The sequence below is a fragment of the Catharus ustulatus genome, chromosome 1 (genome assembly GCF_009819885.2).
Source record: "Catharus ustulatus isolate bCatUst1 chromosome 1, bCatUst1.pri.v2, whole genome shotgun sequence".
Lineage (NCBI taxonomy): Eukaryota > Metazoa > Chordata > Aves > Passeriformes > Turdidae > Catharus > Catharus ustulatus.
Genome location: NC_046221.1, coordinates 17,028,252 through 17,043,815, shown reverse-complemented (window position 1 = coordinate 17,043,815; position 15,564 = coordinate 17,028,252). Strand labels below are relative to the sequence as shown.

Genomic DNA, 15,564 nt, shown 5'->3' with positions numbered 1-15,564 from the left:
TGGCTGAGCTGTCTCAGCTGGAATTTTTCAAAGCAATTATCCCTTAAAGCATTGAAACATATTTGCTGTGCAAAACATGGTGGTAATTTAAAATGCTACCATCCTTCTGCTATAATTATTTTATCTCCAGCAGTGTTGGAGGAACAAAACATGGGATTTCTTGGCTGCTTTGGAGCAAAATCTGGAATTTTATTACAAATTGCCTATAAACACAAAACTGAGCTGAACTACCTGGTGACTTCTCTAAACTGAAGCAACAGAAGGAGGCGATGGTGACACCTTCACCATTTTTCACTACACTTTACTGTCAGTGCTTTAAATAGAGAAGAAAAACCTGCTAAAAGCATTGTTTTGGCAAAGTTATAGGTACTGAAAATAGGATTTTAAATCAAGAGAGAGTTCTATTTGCACACAGCTTACAGTACTCAAAATCTCCCTTTAACTTGGTGACATCAACACTTCCAAGGTGGCTCTGAATTTTCTGGTACTTACTTTGTTTAAATTCAGATGGAAATGCCTCGATTATATTTTTCCTCCCAACTTTTTATGGAATTTAACGTGCTATAAAAAATCATTCCTATTCCTGAAAAAAGTCTAAGTTCTCTTCAAGGCTGCCTTTTCCAAAGGTATGAAGTGACTCAAAAATGCCATGAAAGCATTTCGCTGCCTTGCACTTGTAGAAAGTGTAGAGTCACTAAAGAGAGCGGGGAGAGAAACACAATTCTGTCTGAAAACCAGAGAGCGTCGGGCAGCGCTGTCCAGCCGGGAGCGGCGGCGGGAGGGGAGCGCGGAGGTTGGGCTGGGCTCGGTGCCGCCGGGGTTTGCCCGGGGCTGCGGGCAGGGCAGCGGGGCCCGGCCCGGGGCTGCGGGCAGCGGGAGGGCAGCGCAGAGGTTGGGCCGGGCTCGGTGCTGCCGGGGTTTGCCCGGGGCTGCGGGCAGGGCGGCGGGGCCCGGCCCGGGGCTGCGGGCGGCGGGAGGGCAGCGCAGAGGTTGGGCTGGGCTCGGTGCTGCCGGGGTTTGCCCGGGGCTGCGGGCAGGGCGGCGAGGCCCGGCCCGGGGCGGAGGGCGGCGCTGCGAGCACGGCGGGGCGGCCCCACTTCCCTCAGGCAGCGCCGGGCCGGTCCCGCAGAGCAGCCCCGCGCCTCCTCGCAGCTCCGGAGCCGCCGCCCGCCCGCCAAGGTAAAGCGGGCAGGGAGGGATTAGCCGCTACCCTGAGCAGCCCGGCCGCAGACCCGCTGTGGCAGCGAGGTTGGAGCCGCAGAGGGGACGCGGCCCCGCACGCCGGCCTCCCCTCGGGACAGGCACCTTGCGCCCCGGGGCTGGGCGGCACCGCGCGTTTTCTGGGTCCCGGTGATGGTTGTTTGCGGAGGGGTTTGGATGGGTCAGACCTTCCCTGTGCCCAGTCCCTGGGGGAAGCGAGTCGGGGCTGGTCATTGCAAGGCAGGAGTGCCAAAGCTTCCCTGCAGCTTCAGGAGGCCGGTGGGGATCCCGAGGGGCGGAGTGCCCCGTGTCAGGGTCGGCGTTAGGAAAGGGAAGGCAGGCGGGAGAAAAGTGCGGACCAAGCGGGCAGAGAGCACAGCATGTGCAGGCGCTAATCAGTCTTAAACTGAGCGTGTAGAAAGCGATGCGTTGTGGCCAAACAGCCCGTACGGAGTGCTGAGGAACACAGTTGACATTTCTGTGCTGGTGGTGACTTTGGCCACGTGGTTTAGGGAAAAACTCAGTGTCACGTCCATCCTGCATGATACCCTCGGCTGAATACCATGGAGAAGTAACTGAAATGCAATCTCCACAAGCTTGGGGTGGTTTTCCAATCCCAAAAAGAGAAGTTATTAAATCCATTCATTATCGCACTGGGAAGAGGTATCCGGTAGTGTCTTTTAGACAGCAGATGATCCGGCCTGTCTTAACTGTCATTAAAAATTTGTGGCAGGAATAGAGCCTACAAACAAAATAAGCAGGGTTCAACCAAACTAGCAGCTTAACTTTTTGAAGTCACTGCCCGAGATGACTTTGGTTCTGTGAATAATTTGGCTCCGGTTTGTCTCGCCCTCTCAGAACTTAAGTTCGCATAATTTTGGCAGTACTTTTCCCTCTTTGGTTCTAGTTCCTCTTTATGAATTACATGACGTGTGTTTTGTAATCTCTTCCAAACCCGCTTCAGTTTTATTTTGCATATGAAATTTATTGATTTTATGTTAATCGATTACCCTGCTGCCTGCACAGCAGTGATGTAAATGTAGTCAGTCTTGATGTAGTCTGTCTGTGTCATTAGAGACCATAGGTGAGTCCCGGTGCTCCTGGGACCTATACTGGTGACACCTGCTCCACCTGTGCAGTCTCCTCATCATTTGTCTTTACTAAATTTACAGTATTTTTTTCCTGGTAAGTTTGTAAAGAATATGAATTTTGGTTAAAACTTGGTGTTTGAAGCAGAATGTTTAACTTTTTGCTGAAGCTCGTTGGTTCTATTTCCCCCTGTGAGCTTTCTAAGGAGACTATTACATTTAATTGTACTTAATGCTTTGTGCAAACATTGCTTAAAAATGGAGATAATTTGGTTTGAAATATGGCATACAAATGTCTTTGGGAGGTTGAATCAATGGAGCATTACAAATAAGTGGTTCTTGTATAAAATACTCAAAAAGTTCTGGTCCATCTGGGAACACACGTAACTGGAAAAATGTGCTGTCTCTGAAAGGAACACTTAATCATTCCCAGTGTCTTCTCTTTCATTTTTAAATACCTCCTGAGGGAATAACTGACTGTTCTGTTGTTTGGAAGCAAAATGACTGACGGCTCAATGTAATTATTGAGTAAATTGTGTTTTAATTGTTTGTGCTGGAATTTGTGGCTATCAGTGTGTAGTGTCTTCAGGCAGGGTATGATGCTTTTGAAGTCCTGGTTTATTTTGTTATCAAGTGTATTTATTACAGCAAAGTTTCCTTTTTTACAGATCAAAAGTCACTATACTTGGGCAGTGTCTAGTAGATCACACACCATAACTCATGTACCTGTAAATCAGGTGTAACCTTGATCTTCTTTGTAATTTATAAAGAGACTACGACATTTGGTAGGGTAGCAATATGCACAAAAGAGGCAACAGTATGAGCAGATAGGCCTATTGGGTGTTGTAAAAATTTAACTCAGTAGTGAGTCCCAAGATTTCTTACAGGTAAAAAAATTTATCCAACCCACTGAGACTTTGCTTTTGCTGTGTTTCACCTTTTGTGTTAGAAGAAATAAAGCACTAAGAGGAGGAAGAGGCAGAAAGCTTTCCTTCTCTTGCTCTGCCCTAAGTGGTGAAGGGAGAGCTAGGACTTGGGCAACCTGTGGATGGAGGGATCAGCTACTGCATCCCTTTGGCCCTCCAAAATGTGTGAGAAAACCACCAGTCTGGAGTACTGCTGCAGATGAGAGAAGGGGGTTGCCTTGTTCAAAAGAGGACCCATCTTTCTTGCAGATTCATGAGCATCTGACCATTGATAAAATGATCTAGGAACATGGATTTTCTTAAAAACATGCTTCTGTTTCAGAGCTCCACAGCTGAATTCTGTTTTACTCTATATAGTTAAGATATCAAGACCCTTATCCTTTCCTGCTCTCTTTGCAATCTACATGGGTTTTTCTTTCTCACAAACCATTTTTAATGTCTTTCATTGCAGTATATCTTGATTGTTTTGTTGTAGGTCAGTCTGACCTGTTGTGATGACTTTGCATGTCTGGTGCTGATCTGGGCTGAAAGTGAAGACATGACCTCTTATTTGCCTGCAGCAATCTGGAAGCTTTAGCCTTCCTTTGGCAGGTCTCTAGTGACAATGGTAACGTGGATCCATGCAGACCTTCCGACCTTCCAAAGCACTTTGTGGGCTTTTAGAGGCAGTTCTCTCCTAATCCAGCTGTAGACATGAGCATTTGAGTCATCCAAGGCTCTGAGTCACCTTTACAGTCTCTTACACAGGGAGATAGATACTGCTAAACCTTGCTTTGGTGGCCCAGTTTGACAATAGCCATGAATCATGCTCTATAAAATTGTTTTCTTTTCCCTTCATTGTCTAAAAAGTGCTTGGGACAACCACGTCAGATGCAGATATCATAGAAATGCTACCATATATGTTTCCATGATTAGGAATGATCCATGGCTCTTGGAGAAACAGGCATTTGGGGCATTTCCTTATTGTCCAACCTATTGATCCATAACTACCCTAGATATTACCAGTAGAGCTGCTAGTGTAGAAGATGTATGTTGTACTGTGAAAGAAAGAAACTGGGTACTATGTTCTTCTCAAGTTTCTGTAGGAGACTTTTGAGCATCTACAGCAGCATATATGAGGTTGTGTTCCTCACACCCCTTAGTTTCAATTTTATTGTGTTGCTTCTGGGTTTTGAGTGAAAAGGAAGCACAGACGATTGATCTGACTTAAAATTTTACCGTGGGAATTCACAAACTAGTTTGGTAATGATAGTTCAAAAAGTTTAGGCCTGTCATTCGTTTCAAAGACTTCCTTCCAATAAAGTGACCTTTTAGATTTGTGTCTGGCTAATTGTTCTCATATTTTTTTGCTGCCATGAGCAATGCCACCCTGCACACAGCTCTGTTTCTTGTTGAACATTGATTCAGCATGCTATGAATTTAGTCTCAAATAAATAAGGGCTACAGTCACTAGATGTACTGGGAATATTTTGGGGAGTAGATGCATTATGAATCCTAGAAGAACAATGTTCAGTGTATATACAAAACGATTTTTCTCTGCTGCTCCATTTAGAAATGCAAACAAAACCACATCTGACAGAAGTTTTGCACTGGACACATCTCAGTGCATTTCCATTTTTACTTTCACTCTTCATTTGCTTGTAATCTAAAGGATGTAAAAGTGTGGCGTGTGCCATCTGTATTAAAGGATAAAACTCTGTGTCTGCTATCAGTGATGAGCAGACCCTGCATCGTTGATGTCACTACCAATGGAAAGTCCTCAGTTGTCCTCAGGCAATCCAACTGATAAAGTAAACATTTTGTTGAAAATCTTGTCATAGTATCTACACCTCTCAGGAGGAGTGGGGGTGGAAGGGGAGCAGATCTGCCTTTAGCTGCATTTCTGGTCCATTAAGCATGGAGAGAATCACTAGGAGCCAAAATCAATCGTACAGGCACTCACTGGATGCTTTTGGTGATAAAAATTGCAAATTACCTTCAGAGTCCCCAGTTTTAGGCAATATGATATGTCTGCCTCGAAGGCAACTCACCAGGAAAGTTAGGAATCTCTGCAGAATTTAAACTGTTGGTGTCACCTCCATGTTGGCAGCAATGAAAACATGTTCCTTCGTGGCCTTAGTTGATCTGCTTTTGGTACTCCCACTGCATCTTCAGGTAACCAAGACTCAGACACATTATTACTTTATTTCTTCATCAGAGCAAGATTTTGGTGTACTTCTGAAGAGTTTTCTAGTATTTTCTAACAGTACTGGAAGGACCCATTCCCTCACTTGCTCTGGGGATTTCACTCAAGCACAGAAATAAGAAGGATTATCAGCCCAAAAAAATGCTTTTGAAAGGTGATGTGGTTTTTCTGTCTGACTGTAAATTAAAATGAACAAAAAACCCCCCCCAAAAAATGCATTACTGTTCTCTATGCTTTTTGATGAAATCATGTATTTGAAATATTTGCTGTACATGTGTCTGCTTTGAGGACATAAGTATCTGAAATAGCCTTGACCAAGAAAGAATACAGTCCAAAAACATGAACGCAGATAACAGACCCAAACACTTGTGATTGCAGCTTAGTTTTGTACTTGGGTGACCATATCCTCATGACTGAGGGGAAGGTGACAGACCTAATGTTTGAGAGAGCAAATACAAATGAGACAGTGGTTTTGGACGCCAGTTCTAGGAAGGAATTAATCATAAACCTAATTGCAGTTCTGTCCCATGGGGGCCATGTTCTTACATGAAATTCAGCAAAACCTTTCATGTCTGTCACTAGATTGGCCTCTTTTGTCTCAGATCAGCATTGTTCCATCCCTCCTCCACTTCTAAGGGAAAAAAAGAGAAGGAACCAGTGACATTTCCTTCTCATGGAAAACCTTAGAGAAATGGAAGGATGGAAATGTCACAAGGTTCTTCTCCTTTTGGTGCATTTTCTTCTCTTAACGGTTTTTTTGTGCAGTTTGGGGCTCTCTGGGTTGTGACAAAGTAACCACCACCAGACCAATACAACGTCCTGTCTGTGGTGACTCCAGGCTTCCCCTTTCCTTGCAGATCTTAATCTGAAACCTACTGCTTAAAGCTGCATGTAATCACTGCCTTGTGTACACTGAAAGATGCAAATTTGCTGGGTGAAGAGTTAACAGTGGGCCTTGGAATTGTACCTGACACTTCAGTCAGTAGTAAAACTGAGATTCGTAAAAAAATTTTCATTAAATTTTTACTCACTATGTTACTAAACACAGTACTTTGGTGAAATATCTGTAAATTCATATTAAAGCATTACTTGCTTTATTTGATTTTAATATGTGAACTGTGTGCGAAAAAAATGGATTCAATAAATTTTTTACAGATTCATCCTTTTGCTTCACTCTTACTGTTAGAGCGTTTTATGTTAGCATCTTTTCCTTTTTCAGTGTTCCTTTCCCGTACCATGTGTGCCATCCCTTAAGCATTTCTGGCAGGAATAAGAACATGTGATTGTAAGAAGGAGGATGGTGATTCAGAGCTTTTGCCAACGATAGGTCATAGGAATAAGTTATCTGTATGGGGAGACAGTTGGTCATGGACCATTGTAGGATATCTTGTGCTCACCTAGGGCTCACTGTGGGAGGAAGTGAGTGCTGGAAAAGCTGAGCTGTTGACTGTCCAGTGTAGCAGTTCCTGCACTCAAATTTGGTACTGTAACTTTTCTTTCCTTTTTTCCTCTTCCTAAATTTATGCTACTATTTTCAGTATTCCAAACTTTTAACATTTCTTGGTCCTATATGGTATTGAGGAGGGGAAGGATTTTTCCCTCATTTTAAACCTCTTCCTCTCTCATCTGTGGGCTTCCTTGTCCACTGTTTCCTGCTTGTTAGACAGTCTGTTAATGTGGGATCAGCCTACTTCATGGACTGTGAAGCTAAACATCTACATTGCATTTCTGTATTTTTCTGGCAATTGTTTAAAGTACAAGACAGTCTCTCACTGTCGTCTAAGTTCTGGACAGTGTTGAGTAACAGGAAAAAAAAAACAGGAAGGAAAACATTGCACCAATATCAACAAGCTACAGATTATGGGAAGGAATGTGGAAACTATAAATTTCTGCTACTCAGGGTTACGTTACTCTTTTGCTATTCTGTGCTGCCATCATGGCAGGGAATGGGGGGAACCTAACACTGAGGTTCTCATACTGAGTTTTGATAACTTGTATGTCTGCAGTTGTTTATACTTGAGTAGAGCTGAAGTAGACACGTTATCAACTCAAAATGGATGAGTCTGGGTAAGCCTGTAGTTCATGAGCACAGGGGACACACTTCCACTCAGCTTTCTGCCTTTTCCAGGAGAAGATATGTTGGTGGAATGGAAATATTGTTCCTGTGTGCCATTAATCTGGCACAGAATAGGAAATTGTTTCTTTTACCAGTCTGTGTGAAAGCATAGGGCTGGAAATATGTCTTCTCCTACCATTTTATTATGCTCAGTTTGTGCTGCCTGTGTGGATCATGACAAGAAAGTCCCCAGACTGGATGATTCTGAAGTAAATAATTCTGTGACAAAAGAGAAAGAAGATGCCCGAAACTGTAGCTGGATTTCTATAATGATCTTGGACCCACAAGCCAGACTGAAGCACATTGACTGATGTGAGGATACTGTATAAAAATTAACAGAAGTGGAATTGTTTTAATTCCCATAGAAACAATCCCCTTTGGGAGATGACAGGAAGGTACAAAGTGCAGTTCTGATACACAGAAATTGCTCCCAAGCTTTCTCCTCCTTGCATATGTGCTTTACACTGGGTTGGTTTTTTCCCCCACCTTTCATGAGGTGCTTTTAACTCACAGTTCCCCAGCTCCTTGAGTGTATTTGGAATACATTTTCTGGAGCCCAGGATCCAGACTGTGTCTGTGCCTCAGAGTTATTGTGGAGAGGATCTTAGTGAGGTGACTCACACCCAGCCTACACACCTTTACTGTAGTCATAGGTTAAATGTTCTTCCGGTCCTCTTTCAGAGCAAGAGCCCTTTGCTAACCCCCTCCTCTGGCCTTGAGTAACTTCTTCCTCACATACTGTGACTAAGCTTCTAGGTAGTCCCTTGTTCCTTTCAGCTTCACTGAAATGAGCCTCAGTGACCACTCAGTAATCTTGTCATCCTGCCTCACCCTAAGAACGGGACCCAAAGCTGCTTCTCCCAGACACCACGCTCAGCAAGGGTGTTAAAGAAAATAGTATGTGTTTGGGGTAGTGCATGGGGGAGAGGGGAGGGCTGGGGATGGTGGTGGATCCGTCACAGAGGTGATGGATGCTGAGGCAGCAGCATCTGGAGGATGGCCTTACATTCAATGTCCTGTGGTGCTTTATGAACATATGAAATATCTGTCTGTCTGTCTGTCTCTCCCCACCCTCCTCACCCCCTGTGTCACTCTCTGAAAATGAAGTACTCAAATATCACTGAAAAAGATGGTGGTGTGCTTGTGCGTAGGAATGCCTGTAGTGTTTAAATTATTATTATCATCTTGGCAAAACAAGTCTAAAATACAACTGCTTTTACCATTTAAGTGAAACAGTGTAGTTTTCAGATCTATGAAATCTGGGACTTTTGGACTAATAAAGATTTTTTCCAAAAACAGTCCTCACTTCAGGTTTGTTCTTGTAAAACATGTAACATAACTGTGTGTTTCCAAAATGGCAAAAAAAAGGGAACAAGCTTGCAACAGGTTTAATTGTATAAATGGCATAGTTAAAATTTATGTGAAACATGAGTTGGATCTGTGAGTTTGGGATGCTTTTATCTAACAATGTTTGTGTTTACCTCTGGGTGGGTGATTCTGGAATTAGAAGAATATGAACTCTAGTAGCCCATATTAACATTAGAGTAGGATTCTCTCTTGATTGTATTTGTCTGCCACTATAATTTTAATCCAAAGCCAGATGTCACTAATTTTTTAACTAATAAGGATACTTTGCAGTTGTACAGTCCTCCTGAAGCTACTAGTGTTTCAGTGTGTCACTTTTATTCCCTTATGAATGGAGTTACAGCATGTCACACCATCCCTGAGATAAATATGCAGTGTAACTTCAGCTGCAGATAAGCCTACAGTTATTGTCACACCAAATTTCCCAGAAGAATAGTGAGTTTTAGTAAAAAAAACTGCTTTCAGAGTTATCAGTGTGTGCAAACTTTTTATTGGAAAATAGAGTGTTTATCAATGTTAGGTAAGTACAATGCTGGAAGCAGTCTAATTGCTTTTGAGCCATTCTTTTCAAAATATGACCTAGTGTTAAAGCAGAAGAGAGTTACAGAGCCTTGTTATGTAGATAAGAAAGAGGCAAGTCAACATGATAATTGCCAAATCCGTGGTTTTGAAACCTTGGGGACAACTACCATTTCTGTTGTATCACTCCAACACTTCAATTTCCATTCTTAGTATCTACTAGAATTAATAACTAATTGGATTATGTTCCTCTAGACTGAAGTCTGCAAAACCAGATGTTCACATGTACTTTACTTCATAAAAGTGAGCCTAAATGTCTGTTAGTAACTTTTTGCTAGATGTGGTGAAATGGGTAGTTAAGGAACTTCCATCCTGCCTCACTTAGGTATGTAAGAGATGTGTGTAGTATGGGGTTTTTCTGAACATCTAGTTCTAAAACCACTGTAAGGAACCTTGTTAGATCTATTTCAGACCTGCAGTCAGTCTGGCCAGAAGGTTATCCCCAGCAGTGGCTAGCATCATTTGCTTCAGAAGGAGGCAAGAAATCTTGTGCTGCAAGGTATGGTTAACATTTCATTTCTATCATGAAAGCTTTAATCTCCAAATTGGTTGAGGCTTTATTCTAGGTCTTAAAGTGTGACGTTCATTGTCCTTGTCTGAGGTTCTCTGTAATTCTAGCACGTCTAGCTACAACTGCATGTAGAGAAAACCAACTCCTCAGCTTGCTTACTCCCCAGTTTTGATGATGAGCTTCACAGTTACACCATGCATGTTTCCCTGGAACAGTTATTTAGACTGTCATTTACTATCCCATTGATTTTGTGTTGTAAGTCAGGGTGAAATGGTGCCTCAGAAACTTTCCCCTGGGTTATGGTGCATTTTTGTAGTCATACTAGTTTCACATCTGTTTTCTGTGACAATCAGTTGCCCTCTTTCCAGCTTTTCACTTTATGGTGGGACTCTTACCACTTTCGTCATGCTTCCATAGTTTTCTTCCTTTTTCTGTCTTTGCTATGGGATTTGCTGCTTCGTGTAGTCTGTAGTACACCAGAGTGAATCAGATTTGAGTGGTTTACTCATCAGGCTGCTGCTGCATCTCTCTAAAATATTGAAGATTTCTTCATTGCACTCCAGAAAGCATTTAAGCATTAAGCAATAGCAGGAGGTTGCAGTGCTGTTAGTGGTCATCTGGATAATCAACAGTGTTCATTTTGGTGGTCCTGGTACTCTGACACTTACACACTGTAGTGCAGAGACTTGGACCTCAAGTTGTGCTTTTGATGTTTCTGTGTGACTTGTCAAAATATACTTCATGTATTTTTATCTCTGCTATTTACATCTGTAGGAGTTTAAGAATAGCAACAATACTTTGAATGTAATGAATGTGTCTGTAGCTGTTCACCAGATCACTAAGTGGGCTGGTTCCTAATACTGTTCATAGCATGAATTCACTGTAAGTCGTTATCTTCTGACATCATACTGTTCCTCATTCCTTTTTTGTAGCCCCTTTGGTTGGTTAAACTGCATCAACTCTACTGAGACTGAGTTGCAGAGATGCTAATGGTGTTGGTGTTTCCTGTTCAGTGTTTCACAAGGGCTTTGGGCTTGTTTTCTAACTTCTCCAGTGCAGAAGCCTTTTTACCATGTGACTTAGACCATTCTTCCTGTGAACAAGGACTAGCTTTAAGTATTTCTCAGAACTATCAGATACTGAAATACTAACAGTTCAAACTCTGCTTGGTATAGTACTGGATCTGGGTTTTTTTTATGTACATTGTATGATCGCTTTTTTAGATTTCGTTATATTTTTAAATAAGTTATTTTTTTTCTAAGTAGGGTGAATTTTTTTTAAGCAGTGTGAATTTCATACTACTGTTGTACTCTGCATTTGTTGGCTTCCTGCCAAGTGTTAAAGATTCTACCAAGCAATTCAATGTCATCTCTAAATTGGGAAGGGAAAAACATTAAGAGATCTAGTGGTTCTGGAGGACTTATGATAAATGGTGGGGTGAATTAATGAGTTAATATTTATGGATTACATAAACCTCTGAGGGCTTAATATGCATACACTAAAAATGAGACTCATTGGTGGTTAGAATAGGAAGTTGAAGAGAAAATGTCCCAATCTCTTAGATATACAGTATGAGAAAGGTGGGAGTATTATATAAAATAAATATTAAAAAAAAAATTTATGAGAGCTTAGTGAAGATTTGAGAATGCGAAAATGAGGGAAATAAAAAACAAGGAGTACTTTTAACTGTGCTACTTCAAAACTGTGGTACCTTGTGGTACACAAGGCATCAGTTTGAAAATCAATCACTTTAAAGATAAATCACTTTAAAAATACGTTACATTTCACATATATGGCTTCCCACAAGGCCCTTCTCAACTTGTTTATTTGTGACAACCACAATTTCCTCATTTTACTTCAATTCTGGTTTTTTCTTTTTCTGCTTAAAATCTTATGCATAGTCTGGGAAACTTAATGTTCAAGTACTGTTCTGTTTGATTTGGGTTTTTCCTTTTCAGTTTATTGTAGTCATTAGTGATTTTAAGAGTTCCTAGTATTAGTACAAAATAGAGAAAAACCTGATGGAAAAGTTACAGTAGAGTAGGACTGGGTGTGAAACCCATTCTTCTGGTCACTGCAGTAAATCTTTTCCTTTGTTTCGTTAATAATACCTCATACACCTACACATTTCACATTAAATTTCTGGTTTGAATAAGTTCAAGGCTATTTATAAAATTCAGAAGAATTTGCTGATCCAAAATGCAGCAATGTCCAACAGGATAATTTCCCAATCAGCAAGTTTTTTAATCTCTTTGTTTCTGTTGCGGCAATCAAATAAAATAAATGGATATAAGTGAAGTCAAAGAGGAGAAGAGTGGATGGACAGTCTTTTGCAATTCTATGTTATGGGGACTCATATTACTATCTTAAGTTTCTCTATCTCTTGGCGAGATCTTTGGTGAATATGTAGAGTTCTTATACCAATGTAAGACATCATTCAGTGTGTTTTAATGTTAAAAAGTTTCCAGCATATTTGTTGATTATGATAATAATTTTGTCTTCCTAAACCAAATCAATAAAAATTCAAGGGAGAATAATTACTTAATTATTAATTGTTAACTACTGAGGAGGGTCCTTAAATTTGATTTTTTCCTTTTTAGACAGTTCTTACTACTCCTCGTGATACGAAGTTGCAAGTGGTTGCAGCTCAAGTGATTTTTTTGCTATTTTTATATTTCTATTCTGTAAAAATATATTAAAGGAGGATTTCAGTTTGTCAAAAGAACTTGTATGAAGATCTTTTCCTAGAAGTTGATATGTGTGATATATATGATGTGTGTAATATATGTGATATATGTGATATGAAGTGCTTAAAAACAAATAACTGGACCTGATAAGATTTCCTTAGAAGATATTTTGATCTCCTAAATCAGAAAACAGGTAAACATAAAATTATTGAGTATTATTTAAATGCTGATGAGATACTTGTCAGTATGAACTACTGCTCCATTTTTTGTATCTTTGCTCTGCCTGATCAAATAAGTGCCATTTTATCCAGCCTTTCTATGAAAATTGGTTCTCCAAGTGCCAGGTGTGTAGGAAGCTGCACAGCTGTTGATCCAAATAAATGAATTAAGATTCAGTAGTCATATGCCACCCAGCATCCAGCTGAGTCTACAGAAGCAGAATGTTGTGTTCAAGGCTCTGTATGAGAGGCACGATGCAGAGTGAGTGAGTGAGCCATCCGGTGTGGGTTTGTCAGCTGGAAAGGAAGCAGATAAGATGACTTTAACTCTCCACTCACTCAGTCCTGTGTGATGTCTGTTCCCTGTTCCTTGGGCAGAGCTATGCAGCCTCCATGCATGGGCTACCGTTGCGCTCAGTTCTGTCAACTACATCCTATTAAAACGTCTTTAAGAGTATTCAGTTCCTAAATCTTTAAGTCTTTGATTTCTGGAATCTCAGAAAAATGTGAAAGTTGAAAATTCAGTTCTTGGTTGCCTGTGCCTTGTTTAGTTACATCACAGTTCTCAAACAATAGATACTGACTTTAGGATTCAGTGGCCTTTATAATTTATCCATGGAATAATAGAGTCAAGATGCTCTATTAAAGGAAAAACATTAAGAGTGAAGAATGGGAAATGCTGGGATTTTTTTTCTTACCAGAAGACCTGCACTATGTGGGCTCCTCTCCACAAGCTGCAGTTCCCACCAGGAGTCTGTTCCAGTGTGACACACTGTGGCCCTCATCTCATTCAGGGCATGTCCACCTGCTGTGGCAGGGGATCCTCCACAGGCTGCAGTGTGGATGTCTGCTCTGGCATGGTCCTTCATGGGCTACAGGGGAACAACCTGCTTCACCATGGCCTGCAAGGGAATCTCTGCTCTGGTGTCTGGAACATCTCTCCCTCCTTCAATACTGACCTTGGAGTCTGCAGAGTTATATCACTTACATTTTCCCACTGCTCTTTTACAGCTGCTGTGCAGCATTTTTTACCCTTTCCTAAGTGTGTTGTCATAGAGGTGCCACCAGCACTGCCAATGGTCACTGCCATCTTGGAGCCAGCTTGAACTCCTGTCCCTCTCTGACATGGGAGAGCTTCCTTCTCACAGAAGTCACCTCTGCAGCTGCATCCTTCTTCCCCCCAAACCTTGTCATAAAATCCAATACAGGTGCACACAAACCCAGAGAACTGGTAGGACTGCTTATAGGTTTTAAGTTTGGCCCTAGTTTGAACCCTGGTTTTATGTGTTCAGTACCACAGTTCTCAATCCTTTGCAGGCTTGAGCCTCTCAATAAAATGATGTTTATAGTTCTTGTTTTTGGTAGCATTCCATGGCAGACACCCTTTCACACTGCTTCCCTCCCTGCAAAGGAACAGATTTATGAGGAAGAGGATTATTACAGAAGCTGTGTCTTCCCCCTAGCTCAGCACCACTGGTGTGTAATCCTGTCCTCATACTGCCCTCTTGCAACAAGTGCTGCCATCGCCTGTCATGCTGCATGTACCCATGTGCCTTGTCTCAGTGAGCTTCCTCAGATATCTTGAGGTTAGGTGAGACTGGAGTTCTCTCAGTGCAGTAATAATTGAAAGAAAAACGGAGAAATATTGAGCCAAAAAGTTTGTCATGTACCTAAACATAATCTGGTTTAGCACAAGATAAGACCCAATAAACTCCTGTAGTAATACCTAAACCAAAGAAAGACAACTTTCAACATGAAACATTGAGGAATTTCTCAACATCAAGCTTTGTTTCCCTCTCTATCTCTCACAGTCTACATTTTTTTATCTTTAAGATAAAACCATGGTTTATTAGCTGATGACTTTGTATGAAATGTAAATGATAAAAGGAGGTTGTTGGCATTTCGGATGAGCATAAATCTGAAGTGTGTGTTTTAGCATATACGGGTTAAGGGCTCTGAACTGTTAGGAGTTACTTCTAAGGTATAGATTCAGGTTTTTGTGAGTCATGAGCAATTGTTTTAAAGCTATTTGTGAACGCAACATACAAGAGCGTTGTGTATCTCCTGGTTTTGACCATTGCTGGCTTTGAAAGAAAATGAAATTAACTTCTTGTTTGTGGTTTTTGTTTTTTTCCTTTCAGATGGAGCAAACTTGTGATGATATAGATGAAATGTTCAGCAATTTACTTGGGGAGATGGACATGCTGACTCAGGTAAATAATTTTTTCCCATCAAGATTAGAAAAATAGCTATTATGTGTTAGAGAAAAGAGGGAACTTTTCTACATTTTTCACACACTTCCACTCTGAATAGATACAGTTACATTATTGTAGTAAGCCTTCAGCTAAATTTCTCTGTTTAACAGTTAAAACAAGTGGCCTGAAGAATAAGGTACTATCAGTACAGGGTAGGTTGTTAAGGGGACTTAACTGCTTGTGAAAGACATTTTCTAAAAAAAACCCAGCCCAGCAATTTAAATTCCTCTGGACTTGGTCCAAAGAAATTAAAGGATTCTGTGAAAACAGGAAGAGTTTTAGTCTGAATATTCAGGTATGAATGCTTAGCATACATGGGTAAATGGGATGTAGCCTGAGTGTCAAATGAGAACTTTGGAAATGAAAGCAACATTTTGAATATATGTTTAAAGGATTCTTTACATATGGCAAAATATTAAGCTGCAGTGAGCATG

At 41.1% G+C, this 15,564-nt stretch overlaps 1 protein-coding gene across 1 annotated transcript in view; it reads left to right on the top strand.

Moving 5' to 3' along the window:
• Positions 1-1,096: 1,096 nt before the first annotated feature.
• Positions 1,097-15,564, top strand: part of LOC116994303 (amyloid beta precursor protein binding family B member 1 interacting protein) — a 64,364-nt gene continuing 49,896 nt past the window's right edge. The window contains exons 1-2 of the mRNA XM_033055894.1: positions 1,097-1,179; positions 15,017-15,088. Coding sequence (XP_032911785.1) covers positions 15,017-15,088 — 72 coding nt within the window. The 5' untranslated portion in view covers positions 1,097-1,179. The remainder of the gene's footprint in view (positions 1,180-15,016; positions 15,089-15,564) is intronic.